Source organism: Punica granatum, chromosome 8 (assembly GCF_007655135.1).
Source record: "Punica granatum isolate Tunisia-2019 chromosome 8, ASM765513v2, whole genome shotgun sequence".
In the NCBI taxonomy this organism is placed as follows: domain Eukaryota; kingdom Viridiplantae; phylum Streptophyta; class Magnoliopsida; order Myrtales; family Lythraceae; genus Punica; species Punica granatum.
The window spans coordinates 4137174-4159170 of record NC_045134.1 but is presented as its reverse complement, the minus strand read 5'-3'; the positions used below and the strand labels follow the sequence as shown (position 1 = coordinate 4159170).

Sequence of the window (21997 nt, the reverse complement as noted above, 5' to 3'; positions counted from 1 at the left end):
ACAAAAACACATGTTTCCCAAGTCAAATTTATAATCACATCTCATTTGTCTTTTTCCACAATTAAAATTAAAATCAAAATAAAAATCAAAATAACTTTAACTCTGAATCCAAACGGCCCCTTAAAATATTTTTTGATCATATTATTCAAACGGATCATCTGTTCATGGTCACTCGAAATCGAAGATTATACGAATCAGTGCTGATTTGATGGTAATATTTTTTATCCGATGATCCAAAGGGACCATCTGTTCTTGGTCCCTCGAAATCGTCGTGAATTAGTGCTGATTTGATGAACTTATGATATAAGAGATCGTTCGCGTCGTGATTTCTCTCAATGGCGTTAGATCGATACTATTGTTAGGTAACATTTTCCTATTCATTTTCACCATTTTCTACCATTTTCTCTCTCTCGTCAGTCATCTCTATCTCTCAGTAAAAAAACAGAGACATACACTGTCGGTGGGCTTCTTGTCCATGAAAGAGGGAGTAGTAGGAGGAGAGCTTTGGTTAGCTGTCCTGTCGCTTTCGTCCCTTCGAAGCCATTCCTTCTCTCTCTGTCTCTCTCTTTCTCTCTCTTTCTCTCTCTACTCTCCATTTCCAGCTAGCTGCCTGCCTCCTAGTGAGAGAAAGTCCACATCCCTCCTCTCCCTTCACCCACCGTATAAACAATTCCCATCACATTTCACTGTTAGTTTGCACTGATTAATCAATTTTCGTTAGCCTCCACTCCCTTCGTCAATCATTTTCCATATAATATATATATATATATATAAATATCTCCATTCTCATTGCTTTCCGGCAGCGTTACACTGATTGGGATAGCAGAGAGCAGACAGAGAGAGAGAGAGAGAGGGGGGGTCAATCGATTTCGATCCCTTGATCTGCGCATGAATTTGGGTTGTGGGCTCGATCCGCATTGTGATTTTCCGTCTCTCTGTCTTCGATCTTGAGCTGAATTGACTGTCACTCCTCGGTCGAGAGTCCACGGTCTCTGTCGGGTCAAGGTGAGATCAGCTGAAAACAATCCTTGCTTTTCTGTTTTGTTCATGAAATTTGATGCTTTTCCGAGAAGGGTGAGTGGAGGATCTCGACAGGACATGGACGTGACTGTGCTGATTGCGGTGTGCCGTCGTTGGTGTTTTAATTGCTGATTTGTTGCTTTCTGATTTGACCCTTTTGAGTAGCCGCTGTATGGTCGTCGAAGAAATCGAGGAAAAAATGGTTACTCCTTTGGTTTGGTTGTGCTTATCTAATGTCTTCGGGTTATGTTATTTCTCAGACGTCGATAAATCCAAGATCCAAATGTATTCATCTTTCATTTGTGGACAGAGATTTGCAAGTTAGTGAATTTCCTGCTTGCAGGAGACATTCTCAACCCGAGAACTGTGTTTCAGGTATTGGTGCGGAGAGGTCTTCCGAGGGAAAAAGAGAGTGCTTTTGGAGTGGGACATAGCATATAAAGCAGATTCCATTTGCTTTTGGCACGTTGAAGTTGTGGGGCTTTTAAGAATGTACAGATCTTGAGCAAAAGACAGATCTTTGGCTCTCATCTAAGCAAACAAGAGCACTTGCTATGGAGTCTGAAGGTGAAAGCGGGGTAAGACTTGGCCCCTCTCTCCTGCGTGAACTATAGCCAGCCTTGCAGTTCAGTTTTTTCGTTAGAACAATTCGGAATGCTGGAGTTTCTCTGATATCTTTTTATCCATGAAAATTGGTTGTCTTAATATCTGATCCTTCAGCTTATGAGCAAGAGAGACACTTGTTGCAAGTAACAGTGAAAAATTGACTATTGAATACATTGATTTCGATCATGTGACTGCAGCAGCAAGTTTAGTGCTCCAGTTACGGTGTTGTCATCGTTTTTGCTCTATTCTGGCACTCTTCACCATAAATTGTCAAGGCTCACTGTTTAGTCCAATGTCATGCAGGGAAAGCCCATGAAAAATCTGGGTGGTCAGGTGTGCCAGATCTGTGGTGATACTGTCGGAAAGACTGTTGATGGAGAGCAATTTATTGCATGCGATGTCTGTGCCTTTCCTGTCTGCAGACCGTGCTATGAGTACGAGAGGAAGGATGGGAACCAGTCCTGTCCTCAGTGCAAAACTAGATACAAGAGGCATAAAGGTAGTTAGATGTCGAACTTCTATAAACCTCTCAACCTTCGACAAAATTTCCAGTTTGTACTATTTTACGATCATTGCATTCCACAAAAACTTGCTTTCTTTGTCATTTAAACTTGACTTACTTGTAAATGACAGTAAGTTTGCAACGTTATTGTAGGAAGTCCTGCCATTCTAGGCGACAGTGATGCTGAAGACAGTGCCAGTGACTTCAATTACGCTGAAGAGCCTCAGGGCCAAAAGCAGAAGCCTGCAGAGCGCATGTTGAGTTGGCATATGACATATGGACGAGGCGAAGATGTTGCTCCTCCAAACTATGACAAAGAGGTTCCTCACAACATTCCTCTGCTTCCTGGTAGACAGGAGGTAAACTGACTTTCTCTGTCTGTTTGTTTCCCTTTCTATGTGGATTCTGTGAATGATTGTACAAACCCGGTGTGTGCGAACTGCTCAGGTTTCTGGAGAGTTATCTGCTGCTTCACCTGAACGTCTTTCAATGGCCTCTCCTGGAGCCGGTGGTGTGAAGCGTATCCATTCCCTCCCCTATGCATCTTCAGATGTTAATCAATCACGTACATTCCTCTCTCTCCCCCTCTGGTCTTGCATGAATTATCTGTATTTTGTTACAGGCTACAGTTTCATGATAATGTCTGTGGAATCTGGCTCTTTGTGTGCAGCTAACATCAGAGTTGTGGATCCAGCAAGGGAGTTTGGTTCACATGGACTCGGCAATGTAGCATGGAAAGAACGAGTTGATGGCTGGAAGATGAAGCAGGAGAAACCTGTTGCTCCTGCAATGAGCACTGGTCAGGCCACTTCTGAAAGGGGAGGTGATATAGATGCCAGCACTGACATCCTTGTTGATGACTCTTTACTGTAAGTTTCTGATTTTAAGTTACAAAACCTGCTCTTTAGCTACTGTTGTTAATGAATTTGCTTTACCTCTACTCTTCATTACAGTACTGGAATTACTGCCTCTGCGTTTTAGGACTAACTTCATATTATTGTGACAGGAATGATGAAGCTCGGCAGCCTCTGTCAAGGAAGGTTTCTATCCCATCATCTAGAATAAATCCTTACAGGCTGGTGATTGTTCTCCGGCTGGTTATTCTCTCCATTTTCTTACACTACCGGATCACAAATCCTGTGCCCAATGCATATGTACTCTGGTTAATTTCTGTGATCTGTGAGATATGGTTCGCAATATCTTGGATCTTGGATCAGTTCCCAAAATGGTTTCCTGTAAATCGTGAAACGTATCTCGACAGGCTTGCTATCAGGTTAGTTAAAACTCGTACCTTCAATTTTAATTATTTTGGTCTAGCTTCTAATCCCACTTTGAAATTCGACTAAGCACCGTGAGGAGTAAGAGTATTGTACATGGTTGGGATGCAGATATGACAGAGAGGGAGAGCCATCACAATTAGCTGCTGTTGACATCTTTGTCAGTACAGTGGACCCTCTAAAGGAGCCTCCTCTTGTGACAGCGAATACCGTGTTGTCCATTCTTGCTGTTGACTACCCAGTGGACAAGGTCTCTTGCTATGTCTCTGATGATGGTGCTGCAATGTTAACTTTTGAAGCACTTTCAGAGACATCAGAATTTGCCAGGAAATGGGTCCCTTTCTGCAAGAAATATATCATTGAGCCTCGGGCCCCAGAATGGTACTTCGCCAAGAAGATTGACTATTTGAAGGACAAAGTTCATCCATCATTTGTCAAAGATCGCAGAGCTATGAAGGCAAGAACTTTTGCAGATTATTGCATTTTCTAAGTTCCTCAACTTTGTTTTGTCCTGCTGATGACGCCACTGGCTTTTGATACAGAGGGAATATGAAGAATTTAAAGTCCGTATCAATGGGCTTGTCGCCAAGGCCCAGAAGGTTCCTGAGGAAGGATGGGTTATGCAAGATGGTACACCATGGCCTGGAAATAACATCAGAGATCATCCAGGAATGATTCAGGTACTGGATTCTTTCTTCTACGAAGCGTACAAAGTATTTCTTCATTTCATATAGAAATCTTCCAATCAATAAACATCAATGGAATTCACACCACCACCCCACCCCCCCAAACAACCCACAACAAAATGCACATGTTCCTTTTTCCTCTAGTATCTTGTTTTCATGATTAAATTTCCTCCACTGTCAATCGCTTTGTCGTTGCCTGTGTTACTTTGGTCATCTGTCCAGTAATATGTTGAGCCATCATGTTACATTATTCCACTCCTTGAAGTGACAATATCATCATTTGAGGTTAATTACGTTTCGGTGTTTGGCAGGTTTTCTTGGGGCAGAGTGGAGGGCTTGATGCTGAGGGTAATGAGCTGCCACGACTGGTCTATGTTTCTCGTGAAAAGCGACCAGGCTTCCAACATCACAAGAAAGCCGGTGCTATGAATGCTCTCGTGAGTATGACACTATAGTTCCTTAACTTAGAATCCATAATTAGGCTTCTCTCATCTATATCTGAAAACATATCTGTCTTGCAGGTTCGTGTATCTGCTGTGCTTACAAACGGACCTTTCTTGTTGAATCTTGATTGTGATCACTACATAAACAACAGCAAGGCCTTGAGAGAAGCTATGTGTTTCATGATGGACCCCAACCTCGGGAAACAAGTCTGCTACGTCCAGTTTCCTCAGAGGTTCGATGGTATTGATAGGAACGATCGATATGCCAATCGCAACACTGTATTCTTTGATGTAAGTTCATCTTCTGATCAGTGCCTTCCCATGTGACAATAAAGAGGTTCTGTAGGATATTTGTTGTAGTTGACTGGAGAAGATGGTAAGCTGTTCGTCAAATGAGATATAAGTTTGATTCTGTCATTAACTCTGATATTTTATACTTGACTGCAGATTAACTTAAGAGGCTTGGATGGCATTCAAGGTCCTGTTTATGTGGGTACTGGGTGTGTGTTCAACCGGACAGCCTTATACGGTTATGAACCTCCAGTAAAACCAAAACAGAAGAAATCTGGTTTCCTCTCTTTGTGTGGTGGATCAAGAAAGAAGAGTTCGAAATCGGGTAAAAAGGCTTCAGACAAGAAGAAATCTAGCAAGCATATGGACCCCACTGTTCCTATTTTCAGTCTGGAGGATATAGAAGAGGGGGTAGAAGGTATAATTCTTTCTTTCCTTCCAACTTTTAATCTCAGTAGAGCATATTTTGGCAATCTTTATTTGCTTATGTCTTGCATAATATTCTATATTATGTCAAATTTGTCAAAAGGTGCAGGATTTGACGATGAGAAGACATTACTGATGTCCCAAATGAGTCTTGAGAAGAGGTTTGGTCAGTCTGCTGTTTTTGTTGCCTCTACACTAATGGAGAATGGTGGTGTCCCTCAATCTGCAACTCCCGAAACTCTTCTTAAAGAGGCCATCCATGTCATCAGCTGCGGGTATGAAGATAAAACAGAATGGGGAAGTGAGGTATATAACTTCAACCTATCAACTAATTTGAACCTAGTCACTTGTTAATGTCAAAACCAGCATGAAGGTGTTCAAATTTTGCAGCGATAAATGCGATTAGGATCTTTAAAGGTCTTGCTTGGACTATACCTAGTATGCGTTGACATTCCCGCCAGCTTAAGCTTTTAAGAGAATCGATCAATTACTTGTACTGAATGGAGGTTGTGGTTTTGAGTAATAGTGTTATTTTATTTATTTTATTTTATTTCTGTTTGTTTTATGTTATTTTGCAGATTGGATGGATTTATGGATCCGTCACGGAAGATATTCTCACCGGATTCAAGATGCATGCCCGAGGTTGGCGATCAATATACTGCATGCCGAAACTCCCAGCTTTTAAAGGTTCTGCTCCCATCAATCTTTCTGATCGATTGAACCAAGTGCTTCGTTGGGCTCTTGGTTCGGTCGAAATTCTAGTGAGTCGACATTGCCCCATATGGTATGGGTACGGGGGGAGGCTAAAGTGGCTCGAGAGATTTGCATATGTTAACACCACAATATACCCAATCACCTCGATTCCCCTTCTGATGTATTGTACCTTACCTGCCGTCTGCCTGCTCACCAACAAGTTTATCATCCCACAGGTTTGTCGTGCATTTCATTACTAGTTTCATACAATAATCTTTAGTCTTCTCAGTTATGTATGATGACGTCATCTCTTTCATCCCATGTCTTAATCTTATTATACTCGGCATTTGAATTTATTCTGAAAACTTCAAACTTTACTTCATACAGATCAGCAACATTGCTAGCATATGGTTTATCTCCCTTTTCTTGTCCATTTTTGCTACTGGTATTCTGGAAATGAGGTGGAGCGGGGTTGGGATTGACGAGTGGTGGAGGAACGAGCAGTTTTGGGTTATTGGAGGCGTCTCCTCTCACTTCTTTGCAGTCGTCCAAGGTCTTCTCAAGGTCCTTGCCGGCATCGACACCAACTTCACTGTCACGTCAAAAGCCTCCGATGAGGATGGGGACTTTGCCGAGCTCTACATGTTCAAATGGACAACCCTCCTCATCCCTCCCACCACCCTCCTCATCATAAACATAGTTGGAGTTGTTGCTGGGATTTCTTACGCCATTAACAGCGGATACCAGTCGTGGGGCCCGCTCTTTGGTAAATTGTTCTTCGCGTTTTGGGTGATCGTCCATCTCTACCCCTTCCTTAAAGGTCTGATGGGAAGGCAGAACCGGACCCCCACGATTGTGGTCGTTTGGTCGATCCTTCTCGCATCGATCTTCTCCCTCTTGTGGGTAAGGGTTGATCCCTTCACGACCAGGGTGACTGGCCCTGACGTCGAGATGTGTGGGATCAACTGCTGATTGAAAGGCAATCTATGATAAGCTCGAAACATCAGATCTCTTATTTCATCTCCTCCTAATATTAAGAAACCGTATTGGCTTCATCGAAATTATTCGTTGGAATCGGTAGGCAAAGCATAGTTTTGTTTGGGGAAGTGTTTGTGTAATATTATTGGATCTTTTGCGTCTGTCCAGGAAACCGGGGACTGCCAGAGGATGTGTTATTCATTTGTATTTTTATGTATCTGATTCGATAAAGCAATTTGATTTGATTCGTTCCACATTTCCGGTCGCAAGTATCTTCTCCGTGCCTCGTGTATCTTATATTCCATTTGGACCCTCTGCTAAATTAAAGTTAGGGCTTTGTACGTGAACAAAACCGATGGACTAAGACACTAAAGCGAGTCGCTTCACTTAGTTATGATTTAGCCTCTAGAGATAACCAACCTTAGGGGCCAGTCCCGGCCATATGGCCATGAGTTTCCGTGAGTTTCCGCGTTTGTCCAGTACTATTGCATCGAAAGAATGATTTCCGGATAAATACCTCTAATGCTTCTTTGGGAAGCTCCTGAAATGTTCCATGTGAGAATTTCATGTTGAGAGGAAAAGTCCCGACGACATTAGTCGGAGCCCGATTATTTCCATGTGTTTCGCATGGCTTCCGTTTCAATCCCGGCAAGTGTTCTGACATAGTCTTAGAAAGACCTGTCTAGCATCTCAAATGTCCTTGATGACTCTCATCATGCTTGCTTCCGGCACTAGCATGGCAGAATCGGCATAAACTCTCTCCGTTAATGCTTAAACTAGGATTGGCACATGAATAGTACGAGCCAAGACTGAAGGGCCACTCAAATGTTTGCTGTGAAATTATTGTACAAAACATAGTAGCATTTGAAACAGAGATGGTGAACAGGCAGACAACGATCAATACATACACAGGTGAAGTAAACGTTGATGATACAGCAGAACGGATCATGTTCGTGAAACAGATTTGCACAGCAAAAAGCATAGGGACAGGATGGAGGAGGAAACGAGGAGGGAAGAAAGCAACTAGAGGGTGTACGCTGCCCGGAGACGTAAACTTCTGCAGTTATATGGAGTCTATGGTTAAAAGTAATCAGCTCTTGAGGAAACGCCAAGGACCGGTTCCGGTTCCCATCCTGCAGGTATGATCAAGACAGTTTAATTGGTTGGCTAAAAGTAATGGGATTACTCATACTAAAGGCCACCAGGCGTTTTCGGTAAATATTTCCGGATGTAATTATGGAACCAGTGAAGTGGAATTACCTCCAAAAACCGGCGAATGCGCGCAGGCCCATGTAGATGGTCAGTGCAACCCAGATACCGACAAAGCCGTTACTCTTGGACAGGAGGAACAAGGAAGCAATGCTGATAAAGGACACCAGAACCTAAACAAAACAAAAGCGGTTAATCTGATAAAGAGGTAATGCGAAGGTTATGAAAGGTTTTTGTGCTAAGGCTCGTGAGGTTCACCATGGAATAGGCAGTGTAGGCAAAATCGGATGCGCCGAAGTTCACTCCGTCGAGGACGAAAGCTAGAGAGTTGATTGGTTGTGTAGCTGCAACGAACTGATGATTGCCATATGAAAGATGAAACTAGTTAGAACTGGCCTTCTCCAGCAGAACTTTCGATCTGAAAAAAATGTCTCATCGACTCTCTGCTAATAAATTGGACATTACCGGGATTCCCACAAATATGATGTGCTGAACAGTCATGTCTTTTGAAAATACTCCAGATCCGAAGCGGAGGCCGACGCCGACTAACACTGCAAGCCCGAGGCCCAGGACAAAGCCCATCTGCATAAAAACAGAAAGACCATCAGCACTTAATCATGAATATAGACCCTAAAAAGAATGATGTATGTTCTCCGGCGGGGGATGTTTGTATACCTGCAAGACCCGGGTTGCAGCAGTCGTTGCCTTGCTATAATCCTTCTCAGCAAATGCACTTGCTAGGATCGCCTGGAGTCACCAAGAGAAAGAAAACTAAGCAAGCAAATTGGACGCAAATCATTTATTATATCCGTTTACTGTTCAAATATTTAGTCTAGAGTCTAGCAGTGCGTTTGATTTCAGAGTTAAAGTTTTAAATTTGTAACTTTGATTTTAATTGTCGAAAAAGAAAAAAAAATGTTGGACCTGTGGACCCCATCAGTTTTGTTGTATAGTGTATTAGGTAGTGTATGAGATTGTATATTGAATAATATATGAGACTCACCAGTTTGATTTTGGAAAAGTATGTTTTGTTCTATGGTGTATTGAGTTAAAATTAAAGTTAAAGTTAAAATTTTAAATCGCGACTCCGAAACCAAACGGAGCTTAGTAATCCTTGAAAACAAGCAAAACGATAATTGGTTATGGTGTTCGCAATTTTGAGCAACCAATATGTAATTAACCATGTGAATCTTTGTTCAGTGATATGTATTCCTGTCCACCTCTATGAATAATGCTGTCATTAACATATCACTTGGTACGAGCGGGCAACAGTTGGGCCATAATTTGTTCTCAATGGTCCATTTGCTTCGGAAAAGTAGAAAAGAGCTGGAAGAAGAAACTTTTTACCTGCCCAGCTACGGCCAAACCATCGGCAAGTAGCGAAGAGGTCATCCAAACCTGAAGGCAAATCTGGAATGCAGCCATAGGTGTCGACCCAAGCCTTGCTGCCATTGACGCAGCGAGGGTCACACAGAACGTGACAGCAATCACTCTCACCAACAGAAGGATCCCTGCCACGAATCATGGTATAACTTCACATGTGAATCCTAGCTGAGCTATGAGATTTTTATTGCTTCTGAAAAGGTCTCCAATGCACGGGACTGAAGTTAATGTGAGTTGAAGAGCTAACCGTTCTTAAAAAACCGATGGAATTGCAAGTCTTTGACGCTAGGGGGAAGGAGATCAACTTGTTTCATCAACCTCAGCAAGAGTATCAGTGATATCAGGTACCTGAAATGGTCGTAACAGAAGCCGACTGAGAAAAGGCACCTGACACATGAAGGAAGTGCTTGCCGAGTAGGAAAAGAAAAAATAAAGCAATTGACTACTCACTGCGAAAGGACATGAGCAATAGCTGCACCACTGACTCCCATATGGCAGACAAAGATTAGGATCGGGTCCAAGACGATGTTTGCAAGGTCTCCCACAACTGTCAGAAGCCATAGTCGTAAAGCAGGAAAATGGATAAGGTGACGCTCGGAAACCATTTAGAGAATAACAGAACAATTCTCGTGTCCTAGGCTAAAAAGATACCTGTCGCATATAGCGGGGTCGTAGTATCTTTAAAACCTCGAAAGACCCCTTGCATTGCCAAAGAGAGAAGAACTGCAGGAGCACCGAGTGCCCTTACGGTCAGGTACTTCTTGGCCGGGTTTAGCATCGGCGAACCCTATCGAACAGAATACACATGTGGCTCCATTAGGAAAACGAACTCTTTATTTATTTGCCGAAGATAAGATAGTGATCGATTCTGAAAGTGGAAACAATTCGAATCTTGTAAAGATTTATTTTGTAGAGACACTTACCGACTTCACACCCATGAAACTCAGTAGAATTTTGGCACCAAATATGAGGAATATAGTTTGCAGTATGCCTAGGACTGCACCAATAACGATAGCTGTTGATGCAGAGGGGATATGCCGCTTCTCTTTGATGATTTTCCCCTTGTTCGTGTTACTGCTGGCAGCTGCGGGAGCCAAAGATGTAGTCATGTTTGAATCTGATGACACAATGACTGAGTCAATACTATTGCGAGTTTCCGAGAGGTCTACTCATAAAACAGAACAGATGACCTCTTAGGTTCTATTGTCCGAAAGAAGGGTAGAAAGACTGATATAACAAGAAGGATTTTAAGGAAATTTCAGGACGAGAGGTCGGTACCATCTTCTGGCATCGGATCTTTTGTTTCCCCACTTACTCCTGAACCTTTTTCCAAGTTCTCGAGCCCAACATCATCCGGAGCCGCTTCCTGTGGTTCAATATTTTTCTTGGATTCTTTTTCTGGCAGTTCACTGCTCACTCTTCCAATTGTTTCTTCCTCCGCAACGAAAGAGGTGGTGATACTGACGAGCGGGAATATGGTGATCTTTGAAGCTTGATTGAATATGGCAATGGAGACCCCCACAGCAGCAAGTTCCACAGGACCTGTCAAGGTAATAGCACTATCAGATATATTACTAGAAAGGCCATTCCTGAAAAGAACAATGACGGGAAAACTTTTCCGGAGAAAGAAGCACAATCAAATAGCTTGCTTCAAGTACAAAATGTCATGCTCGGGACAGACCTATACGGCCTATAAATGCTGTGTCGATCAAGGAGGCGACAGGGTCGGCAGCTAAAGCCAACGCTGCCGGGAAGGCAATCCTCAGAATCTCCAAACCAAGTGCATCCATCTTGAAAACATTCCTGAGAATTATTTCATCACAATGCAAAATCCAGACACATCGAATGATCACTAATTAGAATCGGCCAGAAATGGTGAACATTCATTTTATTTGTCCTATCAGATAACACTATAATTACCTTGCATCTCTGAAGAACACGAAGATCGGCATCCTCGAGCAGCCCTTAGGAGAACGCAAGGTGGAGCCATCAGTAATACTCACTGGGAGGTTTGGGTTTCCGTTGTCAGTCATAGCAGGTGATGAAGGAAGTGTTGGTCTACCTCTCCCGAGCAGTCTCTAGTTCTATTGCAGAATTAATTAATCACTCAAGCTTTAGTCACTGGATTAGAATGTTCGAAAAACTAAGGCTACTAAGAGAGCCATTTGAATCCGGAAGTGAGCAACAACTATACGTAACTGTTAAAAATATCTATCATTTATGGATCGAAGGGTAGATCCCTACAATGCTAGCGGACTACCCTGCTGTAGAACGGGAATCGCCCTACCACATAAAGAGAGCTGGCAACTTATATTGAACAAGTACAGGAGAACCCGTAGTCGGTGTCCGTCTGTCATTGTTACGGACCACTAAATGGTTCGATTGCGATTCCTGCAATGGAAAAGGCATGTGGAGGCTGATAGGAGCGTTCTACATCCACGTTTTCCCGCATTTTCTCAGGAACCATACGCGTGGGGATTTCCATGGGAAAGCGGGGGGAAAAGTTCTGTTCTTAGTTTCTTGGCGGGTTGTCTGTTTTCCGTTAGGTTCGGGTCAGAGCATTTTGGCGGGGACCCAGCTCATGGCATGGGGGGTGGGGCCCACAGAGAAGAAATTGAGATGACCGACACGGCCCTAAGGTTATGAGTGATCTTAACTTGCCCCCTGTGTTTGTCTTATTTGCAGTATGCTCCCCATAGTTTCAGCTATCCTAATATGCTTGCTTCCTATGTTTCAGGAATTGTTGTGAGCATATGCCATAACGACAACGTGGAAAGAAAGTTAGTAACATGCATGGTGGGTTATGTGATCATATACAGATGAGATCAAAATGTGAAGTTCGAGTCAGAAACAGCGTCTCTTCGAACTATATATAAACATAACTTTGAAAAGGACCCCAGTGGCAACATCCTTGATATCCGAAATTCATTATGCAACACAAAAAGTTATATGTATATGCATATCCCTTTTTTTTATCTGCAAATTAAAGTTTGCATTCAAGAAGGTGAGCCCGATAGGGAACCTCGAGACAGTATGAAAGTAAGACATCAATCCCAGAGTTCAGACGTATGCGTATGTCTGTTCATTCATTTGATCGTGAAGATCCAACGTGATCTAATGAGAATACCACATGCGATCCCATGCGTAAATATAGTAGGAGATCAAGTGAGCACTCATGACATGTGAATGCATGAATGCAAGTATGAAGCAAACAACCTTAGCTGAGACAAGAAGGAAACATACTTGTGTTGTTACAGTAGCGAGGAAGCAACTCTTCGATTTGCAACTCTCTTTCCAATTTGGCTTACAACTTTTTGCAAATGTCCACCATCACTCTAGCTTGCTCCTTAACTTCCCTTTCCTCTCCCAATGTGTCCAAACCCTAAAAGCCTTCAGTCAAACATTGATAATATAAATATTAAATCCAGTAAAATAGAATAAAATGAGACAGGAAGTGGGGGAGGCAGGGACGGAGGGAAGTTTCTCCGAGGGAGGGCACCCTTTCTAATGCTCCGTTGGACGTATACATAAAAAAAAAATTTGTTGTGTTAATTAACATAGATCAAATATGTAATTTTCTCCCTAATAACTGCCTAATTACTTCTCTTAGGTGAAGAGAATATAGAAACACGGTGTCTTCTCTCTATTATAAGTTCAATATTTCATTAAGTGACTATCATAAACGTGCCTAAATTAACGAAAGTTGTATTGCTCGAAAGCCAAACGCTACCGCTAATGTCTAGGAAATATGGTTTGAGAGTGAAGACTCGTGACATTTGAATGCATGCATTCTATGCCAATGCTAGTATGAAGCAAACAAAACAACCTTAACTGGGACAAGAAGGAAAGGTAGATAGGAAAGGGAAAATGGAAACACAGACCTTGTGTTGTTACAGACAGTGAAGAAGCACTCTTCGATTTCCGCCAACTTTCTTTTCTTTCCAAATTGGCTTACAACTTTGTGCAAATTTCCATCATCACTCTTCCTCCTTAAGTACCCTTTCCTCTCCTAATGTGTCCAAACCATAAACCTCCAATCACACATTAATGAATAAAATAAAAATCCATGGACAAAAGTGGGGGAGGTCCTTTCTTTTCTTGTTGCATCATGCTAAAAGGAGAAGAGAGGAACCTTAAACGACATGATATATGATTATATATATAATATTAACCTGTTGTTATATATATGTGATCATACTAGACTCCATTATCTCCAGTTGTAATAGGAGATCGAAGATCCCATGTATACTGTGCTTTTGCCATGCGTAATTAATAAGGTGAGCCTAGTACGTGCTCGTCGTTCGTGTGGCACAACACAAGCCAATCTGTCGCAGTTCAGAACGTAATGTGCGAGGGAATGGCTAGACGAAAGCTACTCAACGCGGTGAGCCAAAATGAGTCAGTATGAATTATTAGTTCCCAGCTTCAACCCTAGGTCTATACGATCACGGCGTTCATCATCATTTCTATAATACAGCAAGAGCAACGAATTATATTATATATCATTTCGAGGCATATTTACGTACGTATATATGTCGCATTAGAAACGCACAAGTTCAACCTGAACAGCTATAACTCGTGTGTTTGTCGATATATATCTGTATAAAATCATTTTATCTATTAGAACTCTGAGACCACCTAGTATTTTTCTAAACAATCAATGCCTCAAAGACATGAAAACCAATTTCCTAAAGATGGGTAAAGGATTTCATCATGACCCCAAAAGACGGGTAAAGGAAATGTGGAGTACTTGAAATGCCACTCTCCTCTGTATGAGAAAGTTTTATATGTGGCGGGTATCACGAGTCATGTGTTCAAATTCAGTACCGGCACTCTTTTAGGAAATCGAACACCTTCACATATTGATTAGTTAAATATCGAGGTTCAATAGAGTCTCGGACTTCGTTGCTTGGTTGTAGAGCTACTCTTCTTTTTTCCTTGCACTTGCTTCCTGTTGTTATTTTTTGAGTGTCATCGTCGAGATCGATCTCTTTTTATACTCTGCAGCTTTTTTACAATCGGGACTTCCTATGAATTATTTAAAAAAAAATTCAAGTGACATGCTCTACAAGTCAATAGTTATTTGGCATATCTGTACATATAATTACAAATAGTGATATAATGCTATCAATAATAATTAAAAAAACCATTATGTTAAGTATTATGACTCAATATCACGTGGTATACTTGTCACTCTAGAAGGAAAGCTGGAATATTCTATCACCGACATCGTGAGCTATATAATAATCATCATAAACCAATAGGGTCTGCGCAAGTGGACGAATGGTGCGACTCTCTTATGGAAAACTCAAAGCTCAAGATACAGTGAAATTACAAAGAGTAACCCTTCCTAACCAGGGTGGCCTATGCAGTGTGTGTCATGCTGTGCTTTATGAGCATGTTGGGCGTCTGTACGTACAGGTCACGGGATTAATTGGGTGAAACCCACTATTTGTTATGAAAAAGAAAAGAAAAATCAAAAGAGGAACATATCATATTGTCTTTGCTTAGTGCTATATCAATTTGAAGTGCTTTTAGTTTGGTGGGTAGCCCTTGCTATCAGAACTTTCTGTAAATGGGGCCACGTAGGATTCCCAACACCTCATTTCCCCTCGCCCCCTTGCACGCTATATACGTATACTACACCACCATGACCTAATTTTTGCCGGTAAAATTAGAATCGAATTGCTACTCGATTGGTTAATTGTTATACAATGTCTTGATGTTTCACATCATTTATAATTTGGAAGTTAATGTGACAGGGATGATCAAATCTATATATATCATTATTCACTAGGAGTACGGTGTCGAGCTATTTCGAATTGTTTGAGGCATTAATTTGAGATTGCTCAGCTTCTAAGCAAAGAATCTATGCAAAAACTTTTATATGTTTTTTCGATTACAAAGAAGGTCCAATTCATAGTACAATGAAAGAGAAATCTTAAATAATTAATAAAGGGGTATGAGTGGTCCCATTACGTATCGAACATGTAACCTCTAAATCAACAAGCGAGGATGTGCGTTATTATACTATAACCTTTTTCGATAAAAGTCTGATCATTATTTGGTTTATTAATGGATCAACACTCGTGTACGGCATTGTAAGTAAAACTGCCAAAACATTTGTGCGTTTAATATTGAGAAGGTAGTTCTAATGCGATTGATGATAGTCCAATATATATAGTTAGTATTTTTATGGACGAGTGTTGCTATATTCTCCTAAAGATCAATGTAAATATTCTCCTAATTTAAAATCTCACACGCAATGGCATGAGTTATAATTTTACAATATTCAAGTGCTATTCAATAGATGTTAGTGGGATTCATTAAGAAGATTTTTAAGCACATTCTTAGGAAGATTTATACTGCGTTTGGTTTCAAAGTATGATTTTAAATCAGATTTTGATTTTGAAAAAGAGTGGTATAAATGGGGCCTACCCTTTGACTTTGTATGAGTTATTTTGTTTTGTTGTGAAAAAAAAAGTGGTACAAATGGGGTCCACCTTTTGATTTTGTATGAGTTATTTTGTTTTATTGTGGGTAGAATTAAGTTAAAGTGTGATTTTAAAATCACATTGTGAAATCAAACAAAGCATTAGTATTTTTGCTTCTGAACCTCAAGGGGTTGGCTTAGTGATAAGAAGGAACATCAATATCCACCTGATCTTGGGTCGATCCCTCTTGAGGTTAGTAGCTGTACCATTTGTGGGGCGTTTAGCCAAATAGAGCGTCGCTACGAGTTCCCAAGTCTTGGAGATTAATCAGACGAAATTTGAAACCCCGATCATTAAAAAAAATCGTTATTATTCTGTGAAAATACAAGGCTAAAATCCAAAAGAAAAACAAAGAAGTTAAAAAAAAAACATAAAATGGGATTTGAAAGCCTGAGAAATCTTTCTTGAAGGACTAATCTCAGTTGAAGCAGATGCCAAAGTTGGATAGTTCAATATTAGCAAGCTCGTCAGAGCACATATTTCTCTCTCGGTAACTTGTACATTCTACCCATGTACCCTACAAAATTCGGGTTTCCGGGGATCTTTCCGGCCAATGGTTCAAATGAACATATCCCACACAAATAGCTTGGCGAAAATTTATCATGGTAGAGTTGGAAATATTGTTTGTAGGTGCTTCTCAAATTTCGATATGATGCATGCATGAAATATAGTAGTATCTAATTGCGTCTTATATAAGTCGTAAACCACATACAGATTTGTATATGTATATATATGTTCATTTCTTTTCATGGAAAATGTACAGGAAATGTTTTTATATGAGAAAAAAAGACTCCGGAATCTAGTATTTGGAGAGCACAAATAGTTTAGTTATGACAAGAAGATTGTACGGCACAATATGCTCGAATCTATGCTCTATCAAGCATAAAATACACATAAAATATATATAATTGTAAGACGAAATAAAGTGGAGGCCCACGACCATCATCTTTGGGAGTTGGTGTGTGATAGAGTTAATTCATTTTGTAGTATTTGAATATATATGATAAATACATATTTTTCTTTCCATGGTTATATATATGTATATATATTATTTTATTATATTATCAGAAAAAATGTCGCTTTTTTGTTCTATTCATTTAAATTAAATAAAACCACACGAATAATCTCCCGCACTTTAATTTCCATTAGGGTATGTTGAATATTTTGTGCTTTTCCCTGGTAATATGTATAGGTCTTACTACGGGAAGATTTTCTTCTTTAGAGAAAATCATGTACATTATCTCATGTAATATAATTAGCTAGCCTAATCTAGGCCATATATTTTTTGTTTCTATTTCGAGAGATCTTTCCTTAATTTGGTGAAGACCATACTATGTATATATACACTCTTAGCTTCTTACGTTCAATGAAAGTCAAAGCTTTTGGCTCAATCAATTTTGATAGGTCATGATGAAAATTATTGAGAGATTACATTGAAGAGGATAATGAAAGCGATATATGTAATATCGATGTTTTGCGGATGTTTAAAAGGGATGAACAATGATGGGCGAAAGCGATTCTGGCTAATATTACATCGATAGATTCAGTATATAGCATTGCGATTGCTACGGAAAGGATCAGTAGCAGTATTAAATTAAAGTTCCTCCGTGGGCGCGAACTATAGCGAATAATCAAGCTTATCTTACTCTTGTTTAACATATGAAATCTTTGGTTTCCAATGGGCTTTCATTGAGAAATTGAAATGTAAAGGGAAGAGACACCACTTTACATGTTTTGGGGGGAGTACAAAAGAAAAGCATGTAGTACAAAAAATATTCGCACGTTTGAAAGTGGTCTTTGGGAGATTCTATTGGTTTTGCGTCTTATGACACATAATAAAGCGAATACGTCAATTTTTCTTAAATTTAATGAAGATTTTACCAAAGAAACATTAGTTAGTGTACACACCACACCCCACCACGTACGCCACCCGATTGTGATTAGAAACACGCAAAAAAAGAATGGGGATTCCACTTTCGTGTGGAAGACACGGTACAAACACTCCCATGCTCCTCCATTTCGACATGTATACTTTGTTGAAAGTACTATTCTATGCAGGGGCGGAGCCAGCTCATTAGCAGGGGGGAATTGCCCCCCTGAACTTTGGATTTCTTTGAAATTTTGTCCCAAAACTATGTAAAATTAGTATTTTACCCCTTCTAAAAAAATCATTTATATACTATTTATATCGAAATAACATTTTTGCCTCCCCTGGACGAAAATCCTGGTTCCGCCCCTGATTGTATGTCATTTAATAGTGCACCTTAGGTTCATTATTGTGCCTTTTTCCTTCTTCTTTTGGTGATTCATTTTCGGTGGCATTTCCTTTTCTTTTTCTTAAGTCAATCTTAGAGGGGATAAACAAAGTATTCTCAGTCTTTTGATTAAAAAAAAAAATCCCAAATGGAATATTGATTATATTCTGCAATATTATCCATGAAGAGCTTTTAGTGAATTGGTCTGTCTTTTTAAAGAGAGAGGGAGAGAGGTCTCTTCACTGGTCTCCGGTTGCCCCCACCAAACGAGGTTGTTGGAGGTCCACGTGTGCAGATATGGCCAATTTTGAAGGCCAATTCAGCTGTTCATCCACATTTTTAACCTATGTTAAATGACGTGCTAGATTTGAAATAGAAATTATGATGTGTAATTAAGTTAAAAAAGCACGCTAACAGGTAAAAATAGCGAAAAAACTGTGCTAACTTTTGTAATTGTCTCTAATTTAAATTTAAATTTTCTGAGATAAAGTTTTGAATATACATACACGCATATATATGTGGTGATACATTTATCTATCATTTGAAAAGCAAATGGCACCATTTTGATGATATGGTAATTCAAGAATTCCATTATCAAGCCCTCAGTCTATAATCATATGGTTTTCAGACGGATAACCCTATGTATATCTGCTTTATTTTACATCCGAAAAAACTTTTTTACATATCCGTTAATGTTCTCTAAGAAATGTTTTAGTTTTAGTTTTAGTTTTTTTAATGTCTAGCCTATAATCTATTAAATTTATTTTCTTTATCGGTCATAAGAAAAAATTCATAGACCTGATTTAGATAAAAATCTAATTAAATAGATGAATACATGTAATTTCTCTTGTGAGAATTGAATCTAAAATATTTTGATTTGTTGGTGATCAGTGTATGCTATGGAATGCACCAACCCCCTTTCTCCAATTTGTTAAACTTATTAAACATTGTGATGTCAAAGCACTATCACAAAATTTAAGGAAGTTTCCGTATACGGAAAAGTAATGCTCGGAGCCCGGAGGTGTCATAATCTTTTGTTTTGATAAGTACTTAATGCATGTTTTGTGAAATATCATTATTTTGCTTAGTGCAGCAAAAGATTTATAAATCTATAATGAGTGCTATATGGTATATTTTTAAAACTAGTGCTTAGACCACCATTATCGTCCGCTTGCAAGTTTAATTATCCTATAAACCATTAATTTATTCTTTTTAACGTTCATGGATATTTATATTTTACTTTTTTTATTATAAAAATGTAGTAATTAATTAATAACTAACGTTAAGGTATATCAAGCAAGATTAGATATTCTATGTTGCATATATATATATATATGTGTGTGTGCGCGCGCGCGCGTGCGCTCAAGATGAGATGCCACTTGGCATCGATAAGTAGATGATAGTTGCAGTGCATGCATCAGATCCTGAAAAAAAATATTCGTTGAAGTATAATTAATTAACGTGTTTTGCTATTTTATGCCCCAAGGGTATAGGATAAGCCAACCAATATTACCATATCAAAACAGTATCTCATCAATGCAATGATTTTAATTGTTTAGTGCCTACCCTTAAACCTCTCTTACTAAATAAATCTCATGACATTAAATTCACATTAAAATAAGAATGCAGTCATAGTGATTAAGTAAGCCATTTTTCTTTTCCTAGTACAATGAAAGAGAATTCCTAAATAACTAATAAAATGACATGAGTAGTTCCACTATATATTAAACATATGAACTCTAAATCAACAAGTGAAAACATGCGTCATTACACTATATTCTCTTTTGATTACAAATGCCTTTTCTAGCTGTAAAGTTCCCAGCACTTCTTATCTCAACAAATATAGAAAATTGCCATACACACACGTCACTCCCTAAGCTAATCGAGAATATCTTGTGTGCAACGGTGATATCACGTGGGAAGACACCTAAAAAATATTTTTTTTTCTAACAATGAATTACTTTCGACAACAATAGATTTTTTTTATTTTTATTTACATACTAAAAACTAAAATGGCAAACCCTTATTAACTTGTGAGATTGTCACGTAGTACCACCGTTGCATACAACATTTTCTCAAGCTAATGCGAGTTTAGTTTCAATAAAGATGCAACAATTCTTTGTAAGAAGATTCTTTTTTTTTTTGGTAGACCTTGATAAGAAGAATTAATAGTTTCTTAATTGGTGACTTTGCAAAGTTCAAATAGAAATTTCTATCATCAATAAACAGTATCTTAGCTTATTGATCTTTATTACTATGACCCAAAACATAGTTTTTACAAGCAGCTACGAAATTTACTAATTTGTCTAATAAAAAAAATTGTCTAGCTAGAGAAATCAATTATAATATATAAAAGTCAAATAGCGATGTTGTAAGGGCTCTATTAGCAAACCCTCAGTTTATGGTTGATCGTCTTTTCGACTGTTCAGAGTATTTAATTCTAAATTAGAGATTCGTCTATATGTTCATTACATATGTAGAATATTGAGAAAACATTTTCTCAATTCAATGTACGTAGGATATCAAGAAGCTTTCTCGATTACTAATTAGAAACCCTTGAGATAGTGATTTTTTTTCCAAATTCAATGTTTCAAAAATTCTATAAATAGAAGATCTGAAAATTCAATTTACGCATCATATTTCGATTGAATATAGTTTTTTCTGACTCCCTAATTCTCACACGATATTTACCACTATTCGCATATATATATATATATATATATAAATATGTATGCTAGATGATTATTATCTCTTAATATATATATATATATATATGTTATTCGCATTTTCATTAGAGTAGAGTAATTATGTACTTATCAACATGATTTTCTCTTCTTCAACTCTCGATCACAATTTTAATGCTTGTAATATTTAGGAGTTATTACGCTAGATATCCCATGATATCACCCATTTCTCAGATCTATCACATACTTTAAAAATATCTAAAAAGGCCTATGATTTACATTTTATTCCAAATTTATTACGCAGTCAATTTATCCGTCAATGAAACGTAAGCAGACTCCAAATCAATCTCATGATTTTAATTTTTTCTCAAATCTATCTTATGGTTTTAATTTTTTTTTCAAATTTATCCCGGGAAAAGAGCTGTAGTGGCAAGAATGGGCCCACTTATGTTCCACGTCAGTAATATCGTTAAATGTTGACGGAAAATTTAACGCTATGATAGATTTAGAACCAGATGTAAATCATGGGCTTTTCAAGGTAATTTTCAAACTATGTGATAGATTTGAGAAACGGGTTATACCATGAGATATCTAGCGTAATAATCCCTAATATCTATTTGGTAGAATATATTTTGTTATGTTTTTTTTATAACTAATCGTACTTCTATATATGCTAATTTCCTATTCTCTGTTATAAAAAACAGTTAATGTCATTGTCAAGATCCAACGCACGGGTAAAATATTAGTTTATGACTTAATTTTGTCTTTGATTTTGCTAGTTTTTTATCATGTCATATATATAATTACATAACAATGATGACAGGTAGGAGTAACTCTACGACGTACGGTTATCGGGACTAGCTCGCATACTCCACAAATTAGAATTAGAAGTACACTACTAACTTCAATCTTCAAATCGTCATGATAATTTTATTACAGAAAACAAAAATGTTGACTTTAGAATTTACCGTTGATTATGTTCTGAATAGGAAAAATTACTTGAATAATACAAAACCTTTTAAGTTGTAACGCGGACGGTACAAAATCTTT

The 21997-nt window shown here is 38.8% G+C and overlaps 2 protein-coding genes across 6 annotated transcripts; one reads left to right on the top strand and one right to left on the bottom strand.

The window, feature by feature from the left end:
* The first annotated feature begins 605 nt into the window (after positions 1-605).
* LOC116187640 (cellulose synthase A catalytic subunit 3 [UDP-forming]) lies at positions 606-7178 on the top strand. 4 transcript variants are annotated; one of them, XM_031516500.1, is made up of 15 exons: positions 607-1005; positions 1396-1598; positions 1930-2125; positions 2282-2487; positions 2576-2693; positions 2799-2997; positions 3135-3401; positions 3517-3862; positions 3948-4085; positions 4403-4528; positions 4613-4825; positions 4982-5243; positions 5361-5557; positions 5830-6180; positions 6332-6916. In XM_031516500.1, exons 2-15 carry the CDS (start codon positions 1575-1577, stop codon positions 6914-6916), a joined length of 3228 nt encoding a protein of 1075 aa, XP_031372360.1. In that variant the 5' UTR covers positions 607-1005; positions 1396-1574. The 4 variants fall into 4 exon arrangements, with proteins under 4 accessions (XP_031372358.1, XP_031372357.1, XP_031372360.1 ...); XM_031516499.1 differs by having other exon boundaries at positions 608-1005; positions 5355-5557; XM_031516498.1 differs by having other exon boundaries at positions 606-1005; positions 2576-2997; positions 5355-5557; positions 6332-7178.
* A 538-nt stretch (positions 7179-7716) lies between these two features.
* On the bottom strand, positions 7717-13516 carry LOC116187136 (protein DETOXIFICATION 43). Of its 2 annotated transcripts, none has more exons than XM_031515737.1 (15): positions 13396-13516; positions 12758-12904; positions 11435-11598; positions 11196-11317; positions 10793-11056; positions 10438-10631; positions 10166-10301; positions 9965-10061; positions 9762-9862; positions 9479-9642; positions 8807-8878; positions 8597-8713; positions 8390-8485; positions 8183-8304; positions 7717-8055 (listed from the first exon to the last, which is right to left on the bottom strand). In XM_031515737.1, the coding sequence occupies exons 3-15, from the start codon at positions 11545-11547 to the stop codon at positions 8013-8015; spliced, it is 1641 nt and encodes a 546-aa protein (XP_031371597.1). In that variant the 5' UTR covers positions 11548-11598; positions 12758-12904; positions 13396-13516; the 3' UTR covers positions 7717-8012. The 2 variants fall into 2 exon arrangements, with proteins under 2 accessions (XP_031371597.1, XP_031371598.1); XM_031515738.1 differs by having other exon boundaries at positions 10438-10598.
* Positions 13517-21997: the final 8481 nt, after the last annotated feature.

Bases quoted from the DNA above. Each gene is read 5' to 3' on its own strand.
- LOC116187640 (XM_031516498.1), top strand. From the start codon at position 1,575: ATGGAGTCTGAAGGTGAAAGCGGG. The intron at 5,558-5,829 runs GTATATAACTTC...GTTATTTTGCAG, and splicing joins AAACAGAATGGGGAAGTGAG to ATTGGATGGATTTATGGATC. The intron at 6,181-6,331 runs GTTTGTCGTGCA...TACTTCATACAG, and splicing joins ACAAGTTTATCATCCCACAG to ATCAGCAACATTGCTAGCAT.
- LOC116187136 (XM_031515737.1), bottom strand. From the start codon at position 11,547: ATGACTGACAACGGAAACCCAAACCTCCCAGTGAGTATTACTGATGGC. The intron at 10,632-10,792 runs GTACCGACCTCT...TTGTGTCATCAG, and splicing joins AGATCCGATGCCAGAAGATG to ATTCAAACATGACTACATCT. The intron at 9,643-9,761 runs GTTAGCTCTTCA...GATTCGTGGCAG, and splicing joins CCATCGGTTTTTTAAGAACG to GGATCCTTCTGTTGGTGAGA.